Below are 14,190 nucleotides of genomic sequence, written 5' to 3'. Positions count from 1 at the left end.
TTCGATTTGGGACGTGGTGGGTTCAAAGCATCAGTGTGCTGTGAGTGAAACCTTCCAAGGGAACCTGAAGAGAAGAAACTCATGAGAGGGCAGAAAGAGGGGAGTCCTGACACTGGAGATGATAACTGAAGCCATGCAAACTGAACAGCTGCTGGGGAACAGGAGCCCTGTCTCAATCACCTTTATTTCTTCTGATGCTCATTACTCCTGGACACACGAGGCACCTAATACCTATTTGTAGACATGTGTTTACCTTTATTTGTGTGGAATGGCTGAATGAATAGACCAATGAGTGGATATTAAAGATGATGAGGTAGTGAATCAACTAATGGAATACTGGGGCTCTAAGCAAGAAAGAAGACAGGGCTGAAGATGAAGAACTGCTCCTCCTCCGTGTAGAGATAACAGTACAAGTCAGGGGGGGCCTCAGAAGGGCAGGGAAAGATCAAGCATTTACACCCTCATCCTCAAGGGAAGAGGACCATGTGGAGCCAGTGATAGAAAGAGAAAAACTGGAGGAAACAGTGAAGAACTAGGTTGGCATCATGTGATGGAGGTCAGGGTTGGAGACATGAATAATGACGGGAACAGTTAGTATTTATTGCGTGATTACTATGTGCCAGGAACAAAGTACTGTGAGCACATTATCCTAAAGACTAAGTGCATTATCTCATGTTCTCAAAACAATCCTATGTCATAGGCACTATTTTTATTCCTGTTTTATAGATGAGACAATGTTGGCTAAGGGAGGCTAAGTAGCTTGCCCTGGGGGACACCAGCTAAACACATTGCCAAGCCAAGTCTAACCAGTGTGTCTGGTTCCAGAGCCTCTAGAAATCTCTGCCTTTTCAAATGAGGGATTGACAGTGTGAAACACAGTAGAGAGATCTAGGACACTGAGAACACACACACGTGCGCACACACACACTCAGTTATTTAATCTGGAAGAAAGAGGCCACTGGTATCCACTGACAGAGAACATTTTCACTACAGCAGTGGAGGCAAAAAACAAAGGTGGTTATCAGAGATACAGGGAATGGATGGAGAGAAAATTAAGGCAAATGTGAGTTCACTTTTTGGCAAAAAGTGAAAACAAAAACTTCAGTGAGGGAAGGTAGGTGCACCTAAGTTCATAACTGCTGACACTCGCTAGCATAGTGTAGCCAAGAAGAAAGTCACATCTAAACGGCTAGCAAAACAGTTCACAGAAAGATGAATTGATGACATGCAAACATCTCTGTATATACATTTTCACTTTTGAACAGCTATACAAGTGTTAATCCTAAAGCCTAATATTCGAAATCAGGAGTAAGCAAACTAAGGCTGTGGGCCAAATCTGCAGCACCTGTTTTCGTACAGTCCAGGAGCAAAGAATGCATTTTACTTTTCTTAAAGGTTAAAAAAATCAAAAGCTGAATACTGTTTCTTGACAAATGAAATTTATGTGAAATTCCAGTTTCAGTGTCCACAAACAAAGTTTTACTGAAACACAGTCGTGCCATTAGTTTATATATTATCTCCAGCAGCTGCCTCATGACACAGGCCAAGTTGAGCAGTTTCGAGAGACTTGATGACCCACAAAGCGTAGGATATTTAGTGTCTGGTCCTTTACAGAAGAAGGCTGCTGACCTCTGTTCTAAATCATCTCAATCATTTTTATTTTTAATACACATCACAAAGGAAATGAAATTCGATACCTGGCAAAGGTGCTTTATTAGTTCTCACAACAGGCATCTCTTTCCATATATCTCCACCATGTTCATTCTCAGCTATCCAGGAATCAACAGGTAGACAAAACAGCTCACGTGTGTCTATATTTTCGAGTCTAATTTCTTCCAGATACCACCTGGGATCCTTTCCGCTGTTGTCATGTCCAATACGTATTTTATAGATGTCACCAATATCTTTAAGGTTAATCTGCAACACAAAGGAAAAGGGGAAATAAAACTCCCCACATCTCTGATTTAATTTTTCAAATTGCAAATTCATATTCAATTTTGAGCTCAATATCTACTTTCCCCCCCCCACATACTCCTTACTAATTTCCCTTAGAACTAGTTACCTGTAACACCATGAAATGCTGTTATATACAGTGCAGCACAAATCCATTGACCATGGACAAACCAATGGATTACATCCAGCTAGTCTTCACTACATCTTTTTTCAGCAACTCACTATTATTACCTTGTAAAATAAATGTTTTATTGTAATTGTTGATATACAGTATTTATTCAGTAGTTAGACCTGAAGAAGATAATTTAATTCTCTGGTGTCTATAATAGACTGGATTTTCCCATTAAAGTGGGATCCTGAGGAAAAGAAGCCATATACGCTTCTGGATTTAAACTAGGACTGACCAGGCAGCCAGCCCTGAAACAGAGGGACTTTGTATTAAAAAAACTGATTTTGCAACAGTGTTTAATGTGATTAACAAGAAATTCTGCCATATATCCCTTTGCATCTCACCAATCACCTAATTACCTGGCATGATAAATATTCTAAAGTAACATTCACTATTCAGAACAAATAATATTTTTCTCTTGAAAATTCGTACAGGAGTCATATAAAAAAATGATCAATTATATGCTACATTAGTTTTCTACTGCTGCCATAATAAATTATCACAAACTTAACAACTTAAAACAAAACTCATTTATTGCCTCCCAATTCTGTGGGTCAGAAATCTAGGCACTGTGTGGTTCAGCTGGGTCCTCTGCTCAGGGCCGTACAAGCTGAACTCAAGGTGTGGGCTGGGCCAGGCTCTTCTCTGGAGGCGAATTCTGCTTCCAAGCTCATTCAGGTCATTGGCAGAATCCAGTTCCTTGTGGTTGTAGAACTGAGGCCCCTGCTTCCCTGACATGTGGCACCTTCATCTCCAAGCCAACAACGGCACATGGATCCCCTCTCATGCATGGAATCTCTGGCTTTCCCTCGGAGAGAGGGAGAAAGATGTTTGTTTTTAGGGGTTCATACGACTTAAAGTAGGCCCACCTGGATAAATCCAGCTACTCTCCCTATTTTAAGGTACTTAAATTACATACTATGCGACACTATGGTTAGAAGCAATTTTATCTGCCTCTGGTATTTTGTCTCCCTCACCCCAACTTCTTTTCTCCTCTTCAGTATTACCACGAACGTTCACATCACCGCAGGAAGTTAGTCCTTTACAGTTTATGCAGACCTGCCACTTTTTTCTACTAAAATATCTTTACTGGTAATACAATTTTGGATTGCTTTATTGGTGATGATTGTTCTGAATAAATTCTGTCCTCTAGCCAAAATGTCCTTTGGTCAGGGTACATACAGACAGAATTCAACAAAGTGGAGGTAAATAGTTGGGTCCTTCCTATTATTTCTGGAACAAAGTGGTTATAAAAATACTATCATGTAGAGAATCTTAACAGTGGTGTTTAGTACAGTCCCACAATCCTCCCCAGAGTTGCAGAGAGAGGGACACATGATAGAAAACAGCAACCACACTCCAACATGCACACTAAGGCAAAATTGTGCGGTGGCTAAAACTCCAGATTTTGAAATCAGATCTGGGTTTGCAAGTTCCTCTGCCTTTGCTGGTTGTATAAACTACAGCAAGTGTCTCCACTTCTCTAAGCTTCAGGGTCTCCACCTGAGCACTATAAGAGTACCAATCTTATAAAGTACTATAATACTCGGTAAGCATTAGCAGCTATTGTTATGGCTATCACAATTGCGTTCTAACTAGAAAATGCCTAAATCGATGTAACTTAAAGAAAAGATTAATCTAAAGACAGGGTTCAGCACTGACAGAAGGAGATTAAAACTAGTATTTGGCCATCATATGTGAAATTGAAATTGATAAACCCTGTGTCTAATCCTGTTAGTAAAAGTAGAAATTTGTAAACAATAACTAAATCTTGCCATGGTACAGAAACTAAATCACTACTCATACACCATGTGTGCCTGGGTTAGTCAATTAAAATCAGAACCAAAATGATTGTACCATAGCCTGGCTGGTGCTATAAATTGCTCCCAAATTACTTTTAACATGTTAGCCAAATTTATTTGGAACTATTAGTTCTGGTTTAATGTAGTCAACCTGGATCGCCTCAGCTTCAATCAAATGAAAATGCAATATGCCAAGAAATTATTCTTGCACATAACTTTTTTTTTTAGTTTTCTGCATTCAACTTCCTACATTTGAAAATACAAAAAAAGAGTGTAGGATGGCTTTTCATCTACAGAAGGACCACATCACAGCTTAGCTTTTCTCCAGAAAGAGAATTATGCTTAAAGTGGTATACGGTCACAGATTAAAATAAAATTGTTTTTAATTTGAGGACCAAAGGATTGAGAGCTACAGGGTCATAAAGAGAAAGGCAGAAGATATGTGGATATATAGTCCATTCCCATTGCTCTATTATCATATATAGAAAATTGTAATAGTATCAATAAACTCCCACTACATAACCAGAACATGAAGATTAAAACGAAGTGTTGCCTGAGAATATCTGATTTGGGTACTTGAATTACTAACAAAAAAGAGGTACGTTTACCCTAAGTTTAAGGAAGACCATAAAGCACTTTGTATATCCATATTTGTGGATAACTCTGCTTATTATATACACTACTCCATGAACATTTTAAATGTGTACTAAGAAAATTAAACTATGTGACCATTTAACAAGTTCTATGACATACAAACAGTGCTCTAAGCAAGCAGACAAACATGAAAAAAACAGAGCTCTCACAATCCACGTGTCAGGACAGGGATGTGAACCACTAATCCAATACATTCCAAGTGAGAAACAAGCAAAGCAGAGGTACAAGAAAAGTGTGATGAGATGATTTAGTACAAGCAGGGCAGGTGGTGAGAGACCTGGACTTTGAGGAATAAACAGCATGTCCAGAAAGAGAGGAGAAGACAGGAGACAGGAGAAGACAGCCCCTCTAATACCTGGGGCAAAACCAAGAATGAAAGTGCTTCTTAAATATGAGTTCATTGCTCCTGCAATTTTAAAATTCTAAGTTTTACTCTATTTGAACAGAATCTAGTATACTTTCAGGCACGAATAAGTACTTAACAAATGTAGATGCTGCTGGAAGAAATGAACCTGCAGCAGGTGTTGTTGCAACTGCCTGGGAGGGGGGGGCGGTATCTTCTCTCAAAACTCCAGTTCCCTTATTTATAAAGTAGGGTTATTAAGAATCATTTTGCTGGAAGGTTGTGAGGATAAGTGACATATTAATTAGCAAAAATTGGGCAAAGAAACACGTATTAGGTCCTCAATAAATAGTGGTGACCTTAGTAATTATTATTATTATTACTAAAGGGGGATCAGAAGGAAGTAGGTGATGAATATGACAGGCAGAAGGAAACTAAAACATTTACGTGAATTCTACAGGCACTTTTTTTTTTCAATGCCTTTGACCCTTCAGCACGGAGCTGGGTGTTCAGATGGGAGGAGAAGATAAGTCAAGGGAGACGAGTCCTCGCCATCCATGTCCTCACCACCCCGCAGCATTTCCAGGGGCTCGGAAGAGCAGTGTGTCTCTAGTGTGGAATTCCTGATGATGGGGCAGCCCAACTGGATCAGAGTCCAGTTCTGGAAAGCAGTGCATGAGAGGAAAAGAACAAGGCTTATCATGGGAAAACCAGGCTGGAGGCTGGGCCCTCTCATGTTATTTCATGTTCCTGAGCCTCAAGTTCCTATTTGTAAAAAGAGAGTTTTGTAAGGACCAAATTAGATAATCTTGTGAAAATACTTTTTAATTTATAGACTGATAGCCCATACAGGTCTCAGGACAGAGAGCAGGGTGGAGAGGTGTGGAGAGGCCTCTAAAGAATAATCAGAAGGGTTTGTACTGGTATCTTGTGTTCAGACTACCATGATCCTTTTCTTGGAGCACACTTGATTGAAATAGTTGGGAAAATTGGGTAGTAATTTGAGAGTTACTCAAAAAATAATTTGAAGATTCTCACAAGAAAGAACATTTTCATTTGTCAATGAAAATAGAAATATTCATGCAAGAAATAGCAGAAAAGATTCTCAAAGTGGAAAAATAAACTTGAATAAAATATATTCCATTTTCAAATTCCACAATACAATGCATATCCTACATTTTCAAAGATGGAGACTTTTTTACACTAAAAGTTGCATAGCATATTAGTTCAGATACAGAACTATGAAGGAATAACCTGCATTTTCAAGGAAAACATGACTAGCGGATTTGTGAATATTCACACAAAAAGTTTATGGGGAAAATATTCCCTCTTCAGGTATCTTTTTTAGATATAGCTCCTATCCCAGACATTTTTGCATTTGTAACTACTGCCCAATTGGATTTTTCTAAGTTGGAGACAATAAATCTCTTAATGCAAAGCCTCAGTATTTTCTCAATAAATGGTAAATGTTATTTTTTAAAACTTAAATTCTATTCTAAAAGCAAATTTCATGTTGTGCGAAGTCTATATACTCTGATTACCCAGAGTTCTGTCTCTAAAGATTTGGTAGCTTCTAACTCAAAACTAATTCTGGGTACATTACACACCTGAGTATCACTTTCTTGAGAAGACTTAATGAACTTCAGTCTTTGGTCTTTTTGGTTGTTGACTTACTCTACTATCTCCCTCACTGGACTCTTAACTCTTTGAGCACCTGAGCTGTGTCTTCTTTTCTGTATCCTTAGTATTTACACAGCATTTGTCATGTAACAGATGGATATAAGCATTTGTTGAATAAATAATTCAATTCTTGATTTTTTTCTTTTTGCATGTTTCCTTCATTCTTTTTGCTTTCTAGTAAAATCTTGGTGGATGAAAATATTTGATGATAATTTGAAAAATTTCGTTTATTTGTTATGACATATTCCCGGTAGGTATCTGACCCTCAGTAACTAGGAAAAAGTCCTAGTCATACTTTGAAATATTTGTAGTTTTTAAAAAAATTCAATAATAATTTGTAATTCGACTAATACTGTCCAAATGAATTTAAACATGGTTTTTTACCTTATTATGCCATCTACGTTTTTGACAGCAAATGAATTCTGATTGGAAACAAATCCTGATATTTTTATAAAAGAGTTCTATGATTAAAGTTAAAGTCCATATCCCATAGTATATATCTTTGACTTATTCCAACAAAGCAGAGATATTTTTCTGGATTTTTCATTAATCTTGATACTAGAACAAATATAAACAGATTGTGAGCAATTCTGTATTTAGGTTCCAGTTTCATTAATGGTAGCTTATATTGACCTAATTCTCTAGCAATAATAATAATAAACTCCACATAAAATATAAAGAACTGCATGAAGGCACTAGAAAATAACCAAAGCAGGCAGAAAAACAGAAGATTTGAAATAATGGGGAGAAAAGAGTTTGCCCTTGAAAATGGGTGAGATCTATATTTGCATGGCTTTTCCCCTGGGGGCATTCCTAAGTCTATAAGGCACAAAGATGGTAGAACTCAAGTAGCAAGTCACAGTATAATTAAAGAGTGAGCAGATTGAATTTAGGACTGCCGATGTAGTAGGAAATTAGGAAGAGAAATCCTAGAAAGGAGGAAACAAAAGTAGGTGAGTTCCCAAATCTGCATATAAATACCAGTCAAATCCTAGACCAACTACTGTGCTATGCATATGTAAGTAAGGCTCCAAGGAGCTTAGACAGAAAACAACAGTCAGAAGGCTGAAAGAACTGGTAATTTCAGCTCCTGCTTGCCCCAGGTGAAAGACTTTAGAGTTTGAGTCCTACCAAGTTTTAAGAGCATGGTAAATACCTGGGGCTTTTGATTTAATCCCTAAGTGCCATGCATTAGAAATGAAGACTCTCTCTCCCTACTAAAAAGATTCCCCCAAAGCTAAGGATAAAAGTGAAATACAAGTGCACTAACAAGACATAAAAACAAATCTCCACAAGTTCAAGGTGATCCACCAATAATTTAACAAAACTCAACATTCTTCAGAGGTATATAACAGAATCCAGAGTCTCTACACTATTGTCCACAAAGTCTAGTATATAATAAAAAATCACTAGACATGTGAAGAAACTGGAAAATGTGACCCAGAGTCAACAGCTAACAAAAATAGGCCAACAAACAACCCAATTGCTGAAATTAGGAAATAAGGACTTTGAATTAGCTGTTATAAATGTGCCAAAGAATCTACAAGAAAATACGGATATAATGGGTAATGAGATGGGAGTTTTCAGGAGATATCTAGAAATTATGAAAAGAAATAAATGGAAATCTTGGGTCTAAAAATTATAATAACTGAACTAAAAATTAATTGGATGGTATTAATAAAAGATTAGATGCAAAAGAAGAAAGGATCAGTAAACTTGAAGACAGATTAATAGAAATTATCCATACTGAAATACACAGAGGGAAAATGAATAAAAAAGTTGAACAGCACCTCAGTGACCTGTGAGACACTATCAAGTAAATTAACATATATGTGATTAGAGTCTTAGTAGGAAAGAAGAGAGAGAATGAGGCAGGGAAAATATTTAAAGAAATATTTATTAAAATTTTTCCAAGTTTGATCAAAAACAGCAACCTATAGATTCAGAAATCATAGTGAATTCCAAGCAAGATATATGCAAATTAATCCACACCTAGACAAATCATAGTCCAATTGATGAAAAGGAAAGAAAAATTCTTAAAAGCAGCCAAAGAAAAAAGACACCCTATGTATAGGGGAATAAAAATAAAAATAACGGTTAATTTCTCTTTAGAAATAACACAAACCAGAATAGAACGGAATGTCTTTAAAGTGCTAAGTAAAATAAAAAGCTGTCAACCTAGAATTTTATATCCATCCAAAAAAGAACCTTCAAAATGAAGGCAAATGAATATATTTTCATTCAAACAAAAGCTAAGGAAATCCATCACTAGCCAACTTGTACTACAAGAAATGCAAAGGGAAGTTCTTCAGGCTTAAGAGGAATGATGTCATATGGCCATGTAAATTTATGGCAAGAAAGGAGGAACATGGAAATAGTAAATATGTGAGCATACCTAAGACAGTTTTTTCTACTTTTACTAAATTTTAAACAAATTAGTTGACTGTTTAAAGTAAATATAACAATGTTTTGAGGAGTTTGTAACATATGTAGAAATAAAATATATGACAGTTGCACAAAGGATGGAAGGGGCATAAATGGAATGGTACTTTTTAAAGTTTATTATATACATATGATGCATTAAGAACGCATATTGTAATACATACATAAACTGCTAAAAAACAAGGAGTCAAGAGGCCAAGTTAAAAAGCCAAAAGAGGAGCTAGAATTGAATAGTAAAAAATATAGACATATAATTGTTTAAGCCTAACAAAGGTAGGAAAGAAAGAACAAAGTAATACTTGCAAATTATATATCTGATAAGATTGTAGTATCCAGAATATAGAAAGAACTGTTAAAACACTTTCTTTGTTTTAACAAAACAACATATATTTTTTGTTATATAAAAATATATAATTCTTTTATTAAAATACATATATAATTTCTATAATCTACAGCCATCATAGAAAACAGTTTGGCAGATCCTCATGAGTTTAAACATGCTATTATCATATAACCTTGCAATTCTACTCCTGGGTATATACTCAAAAGAATTGAAAACAGGCGTTCAAACTAATACTTGTAAACAAATGTTTATATCATGTGTATATATATTCACATAGCGAAAAGATGGAAATAACCTAAGTGTGCATCAATGGATGAATAAACAGATTGTGTTATATGTAAACAATAGAATATTATTCATCCATAAAAAGAAATGAAGTATGGATATATGCTTCAATAAGGATGAATCTCAAAAACATTATGCTTAAGTGAAAGAAGTCACACACAAAAGACCATGTATTATATGAGTTCATTTATATGAAATATCGAGAATAGATCAATCCAAAGAGGCAGAAAGTAGATTAGTGGTTGCCAGAAGCTGTGTGTGGAGTCCGGGAGGAGTAACTGCTTAGTGGATACAGGGTTTTCTTTTGTGATGATGAAAATGTTTTGGATCTAGGTACAAGTAGTGGTTGCACAAACTGGAAATGTACTAAATGTCACTGAATTATATATTTTAATATGGTTAATTTTATGTTATGTGAATTTCATATCAACACCAAAAGATAAACAGACTAAAAATTCCAATTAAATGGCAGAGACCCTCAGATTATATTTAAAAAAAAAAAAAGCAACACCCAACTATATGCTGTATACAAGCAATGTACTGTATAAAGACACAGGCAGTTTGAAAGGCAAAGGATGGGAATATGAGACAACAAGTAAACACTCAGCATAAGGAAGCTGGGTGGCTATGTTAATGTTAGGCAAAGCTGACTTCAAAGAGTATTACTTAAGATAAAGAGGGTCACTTTATAATGTCAAAAGGGTCAATTCAACAAGAAGATATAACAATCCTAAGTGTGAAGTCACCTAATAACAGAGTTTCAAAACAGGAAGAAAAACAAAATGGAGAAGTAGACAAATCCACAGTCATAGTTGGAGATTTTAATGCCCCTCTCTCAATAATTGATATATGGATACTAAATCAGTAAGAATATAGGAGACTTTATGAATACCATCAACCAACTGGCCCTAACTGACATTTAGAGAACATTATATCCACAACTACAGAATACATATTCTTTTCAATTCTATATTTAAAAAAATTCAGCCACATAGATTTCCAAAATTAAAGGATATAACAATCTCAATTATGCATAGAACTTTGTGTTTAGAGAGAAGGTAAATCAGTGCTGTATAACCAAAGCATTCCTCCATGAGGTAGGCAATGCAAATGCAGAGTTTGTTGAGTATACAGCAATGTAAATTATTCTTCAAGTACTGCAGCAAGGACTTGTCCCTCCGCCCATGATGCCCTTCCCTTTTTTACCTGCCCCAAACTTTGTCACTCTTTAATGTTTTGCTCAACCACCCTTTTTCAAATATGGTTACTTATTCCAGGTGTTTCAAACCCAAGTCAATCACTGTCAGGCTAAGCTGCCTTTTTTAGTCAAACGTCTCTTATTACATCTTTCACACAGCTATAGCCAAATAAGTAAAGCAAAAATTGATAGAATTGAAAAGAGAAAAATAGACACCTCTGCAACTATAGTTGGAGACTTAACATCTTTCTCTCAAAAAGTGATGGAACAACTAGACAGAAAACCAGAAAGACTATAGAAGAACAATATATCAACCAACAGGATCTAATCAAAATTCATAGAACATTCTATCCAACAACAGCAGAATACACATTTATTTCAAATGCCCATGGAACATATATTAAGATAGATCATATTTTGGGCCACAAAACAAACTGCAACCAATTTAAAAAAATTGAAATCATAGGGTATGGTCTCTGCCTACAAGAGAATCAAACTAGAAATCAATAATGAAAAGATAACAGAAAAATCTCTCAACACTTAGAAACTAAATAATCCATGGGTCAAAGAAGATGTCTCAGGGAAATATAAAAAATACATTGAACCAAATGAAAATGAAAATGCAGGATATCAAAATTTGTGGAACACAGCTAAAGCAGTTCTAGGAGGGAAATTTATAGCATTAACCATATACACTAGAAAAGAAGAAAAAACTCAAATGGATAATCTAAATGTTTACCTCAAGAAATTAGAAATAGAAGATCAAAATGAACCCAAATAAGTAGAAGAAGAGAAATAAAGATGTCAGAAATCAATGAAATTGAAACAGAAACAATAGAGAAATAAATTAAAACAGAAAACTGGTTCTTTGAAGTGATCAATAAATTTGACAACCTCTAGCAAAACTGATAAGAACACAAAGACAGAAAACAAATTTAAAATATTACAAATACAACAGGGGTTATTACTATCCAAGGGGTATATGCTCCAAGACTCCCACTGGATCTCTGAGACCACGGATAGTACCGAATCCTATATACACTATGTTTTTTTCTATAAATACATATCTACGATAAAGTTTCATTTATAAATTAGGAACAGTAAGAACTTGACAACAATAACTAATAATAACATAGAACAATTATAACAATATACTGTAATAAAAGTTGCCATAGATCTTAGCAACCTCAGTATATGATTTCTTTTCTTTCCTTATTAAGTTGAGAACTTTCACCTTTTCACTTAAAGGAAGCACTTTACGGCTTCTCTTTGGCATATTCCAATTGCCAACATCATGACTCTTGTGCTTTGGGGCCATTATTAAGTAAAATAAAAGTTATTTGAACACAAGCACTGCGATACAGCGACAATTGACCTGATAACTGAGATGGCTACTAAGTGACTAACATCTGGGTAGTATATACAGCATGGATACTCAGGACAAAGGGATTTCACATCCCAGGCAGGACAGCAAGAGATTTCATCATGGTACTCAGAATGGCATGCAATTTAAAACTTACAAATTGTATATTTCTAGAATTTTCCAATTAATATTTTTGGACGATGCTTAACTGTGGGTAACTGAAACCACAGAAAGTGAAACCTCAGATAGGGGGGGACTACTGTATATCCTGTAGACACCAAAATGATTTACACACATAAATTTACCACTTAGATGAAATAGGCCACTTCATCAAAAAAACACAAACTAGCACAACTCACCCACTATTCAATAGATCACCTGAATAGCCCTGTGATGAGTAAGGAAATTGAATTCTAAAATTCCCAAAGCGGGAATCTCCATGCCCAGAGAAGTTCTCACTGGAGAATTCTACCAAATGTTTAGAGAAGAATTAATATCAATTCTACAACAATCTTTTCCAAAAAAAGGAGAGAACACTTCCTAACTCATTCTATGAAGCCATTATTACCCCGATAACTAAAATCAGACAGACATCACACACACACACAAAATCTACAGACCAAAATCAGTCATGAATAGAGATACAAAAATCCCTTAAAATACGTTAGCATATAGAATTCAGCAACATATAAAAGAATTATACACCATGAACAAGAATGGTTTATCCAGGCATGGAAGTCTGATAAACATTTGAAAATCAATCAATGTAACCCACCATACTGACAGGTTAAAGAAGAAAAATTGCATGATCATATTAATTGATACAGAAATAGCATTTGACAAAATTCAACACACATTCATGACAAAAAAAAAAAACACAAAAAAATAGAAATATCAACTTGATGAAAGCATTTACAAGGAAAAAAAAAAAAAGTAAAACCTGTAGGGGCCAGCCCAGTGGCGGCATAGTGGTTAAGTGCACGTGCTCTGCTGTGGGGGCCCAGGGTTAGCAGGTTCGGAACCCAGGCGCACACTGACACACCACTTGTCAAGCCATGCTGTGGCAGCGTCCCATCTAAAGTAGAGGAAGATGGGCACGGATGTTAGCCCAGGGCCAATCTTCTTCAGCAAAAAGAGGAGGATTGGTATCAGATATTAGCTCAGGGCTAATGTTCCTCACACACGCACAAAAACTGTAGTTAACGCTATACTTAATGGAAAAAAACAGAATTCTTTACCCCTAAGGTGGGAACAAGGTAAGGATGTCTGCTTCCAGCATTCTTGTATAACACAGTGCTGAAAGTTCTAACCAGTACAAGGACATAAGAGGCATACAGATCAGAATTCTTAGACATGACTCAAAAAGGATGATCCATAAGAGAAAAACTTGATAAATGGAATTTCATCAAAATTAAAATGAAAAACCCTATTAAGAAGATGAAAAGATAAACCACAGATTGAGAGAAAATATTTTTAAACCACAAATCTGATAGAGAACTCATATCTAGGATATTATATATATATATAAAATCCAGAATATATCTATTTAAATATAGAATATATGTCTTTAGAAAAAGAAAAAATATACATAAAACAAACTCCTCAAAACTCAACATTAAAAAAACAATCCAATTAGAAATGGGCAAATGATATGAAGAGATATTTCACCAATGAGGATATATGGACATCAAATAAGCACGTGAAAAGATGTTTTACACCAGGGACATGCAAATTAAGACCACAATGAGATATCACTACACAAGTATTAGGACAGCTAAAAGTTAATGACACCATCAAACATTTGCAAGGATGCAAAAAAAACCGCATCTCTTACACATCTTCTACATTGCTGGTGGGAGTGTAAAACAGTAGTCAGTCTGGAAAATAGGCAGTTTCTTTAAAAACTAAACATACAGTACCATACCACTCAGCAATTACACTCCTGGCATTTATATCAG

General features: G+C 35.6%; 1 protein-coding gene across 1 annotated transcript in view; it reads right to left on the bottom strand.

The window, feature by feature from the left end:
* The window catches only part of RP1 (RP1 axonemal microtubule associated), a 280,580-nt gene that overhangs the window by 23,473 nt on the left and 242,917 nt on the right, over positions 1-14,190 (bottom strand). The window contains exon 26 of the mRNA XM_058528715.1: positions 1,698-1,917. Within this exon, the coding sequence (XP_058384698.1) occupies positions 1,698-1,917 (220 nt within the window). The remainder of the gene's footprint in view (positions 1-1,697; positions 1,918-14,190) is intronic.

The sequence above is a fragment of the Diceros bicornis genome, chromosome 33 (genome assembly GCF_020826845.1).
Source record: "Diceros bicornis minor isolate mBicDic1 chromosome 33, mDicBic1.mat.cur, whole genome shotgun sequence".
Lineage (NCBI taxonomy): Eukaryota > Metazoa > Chordata > Mammalia > Perissodactyla > Rhinocerotidae > Diceros > Diceros bicornis.
This window is presented reverse-complemented; position numbering and strand designations above follow the sequence as displayed.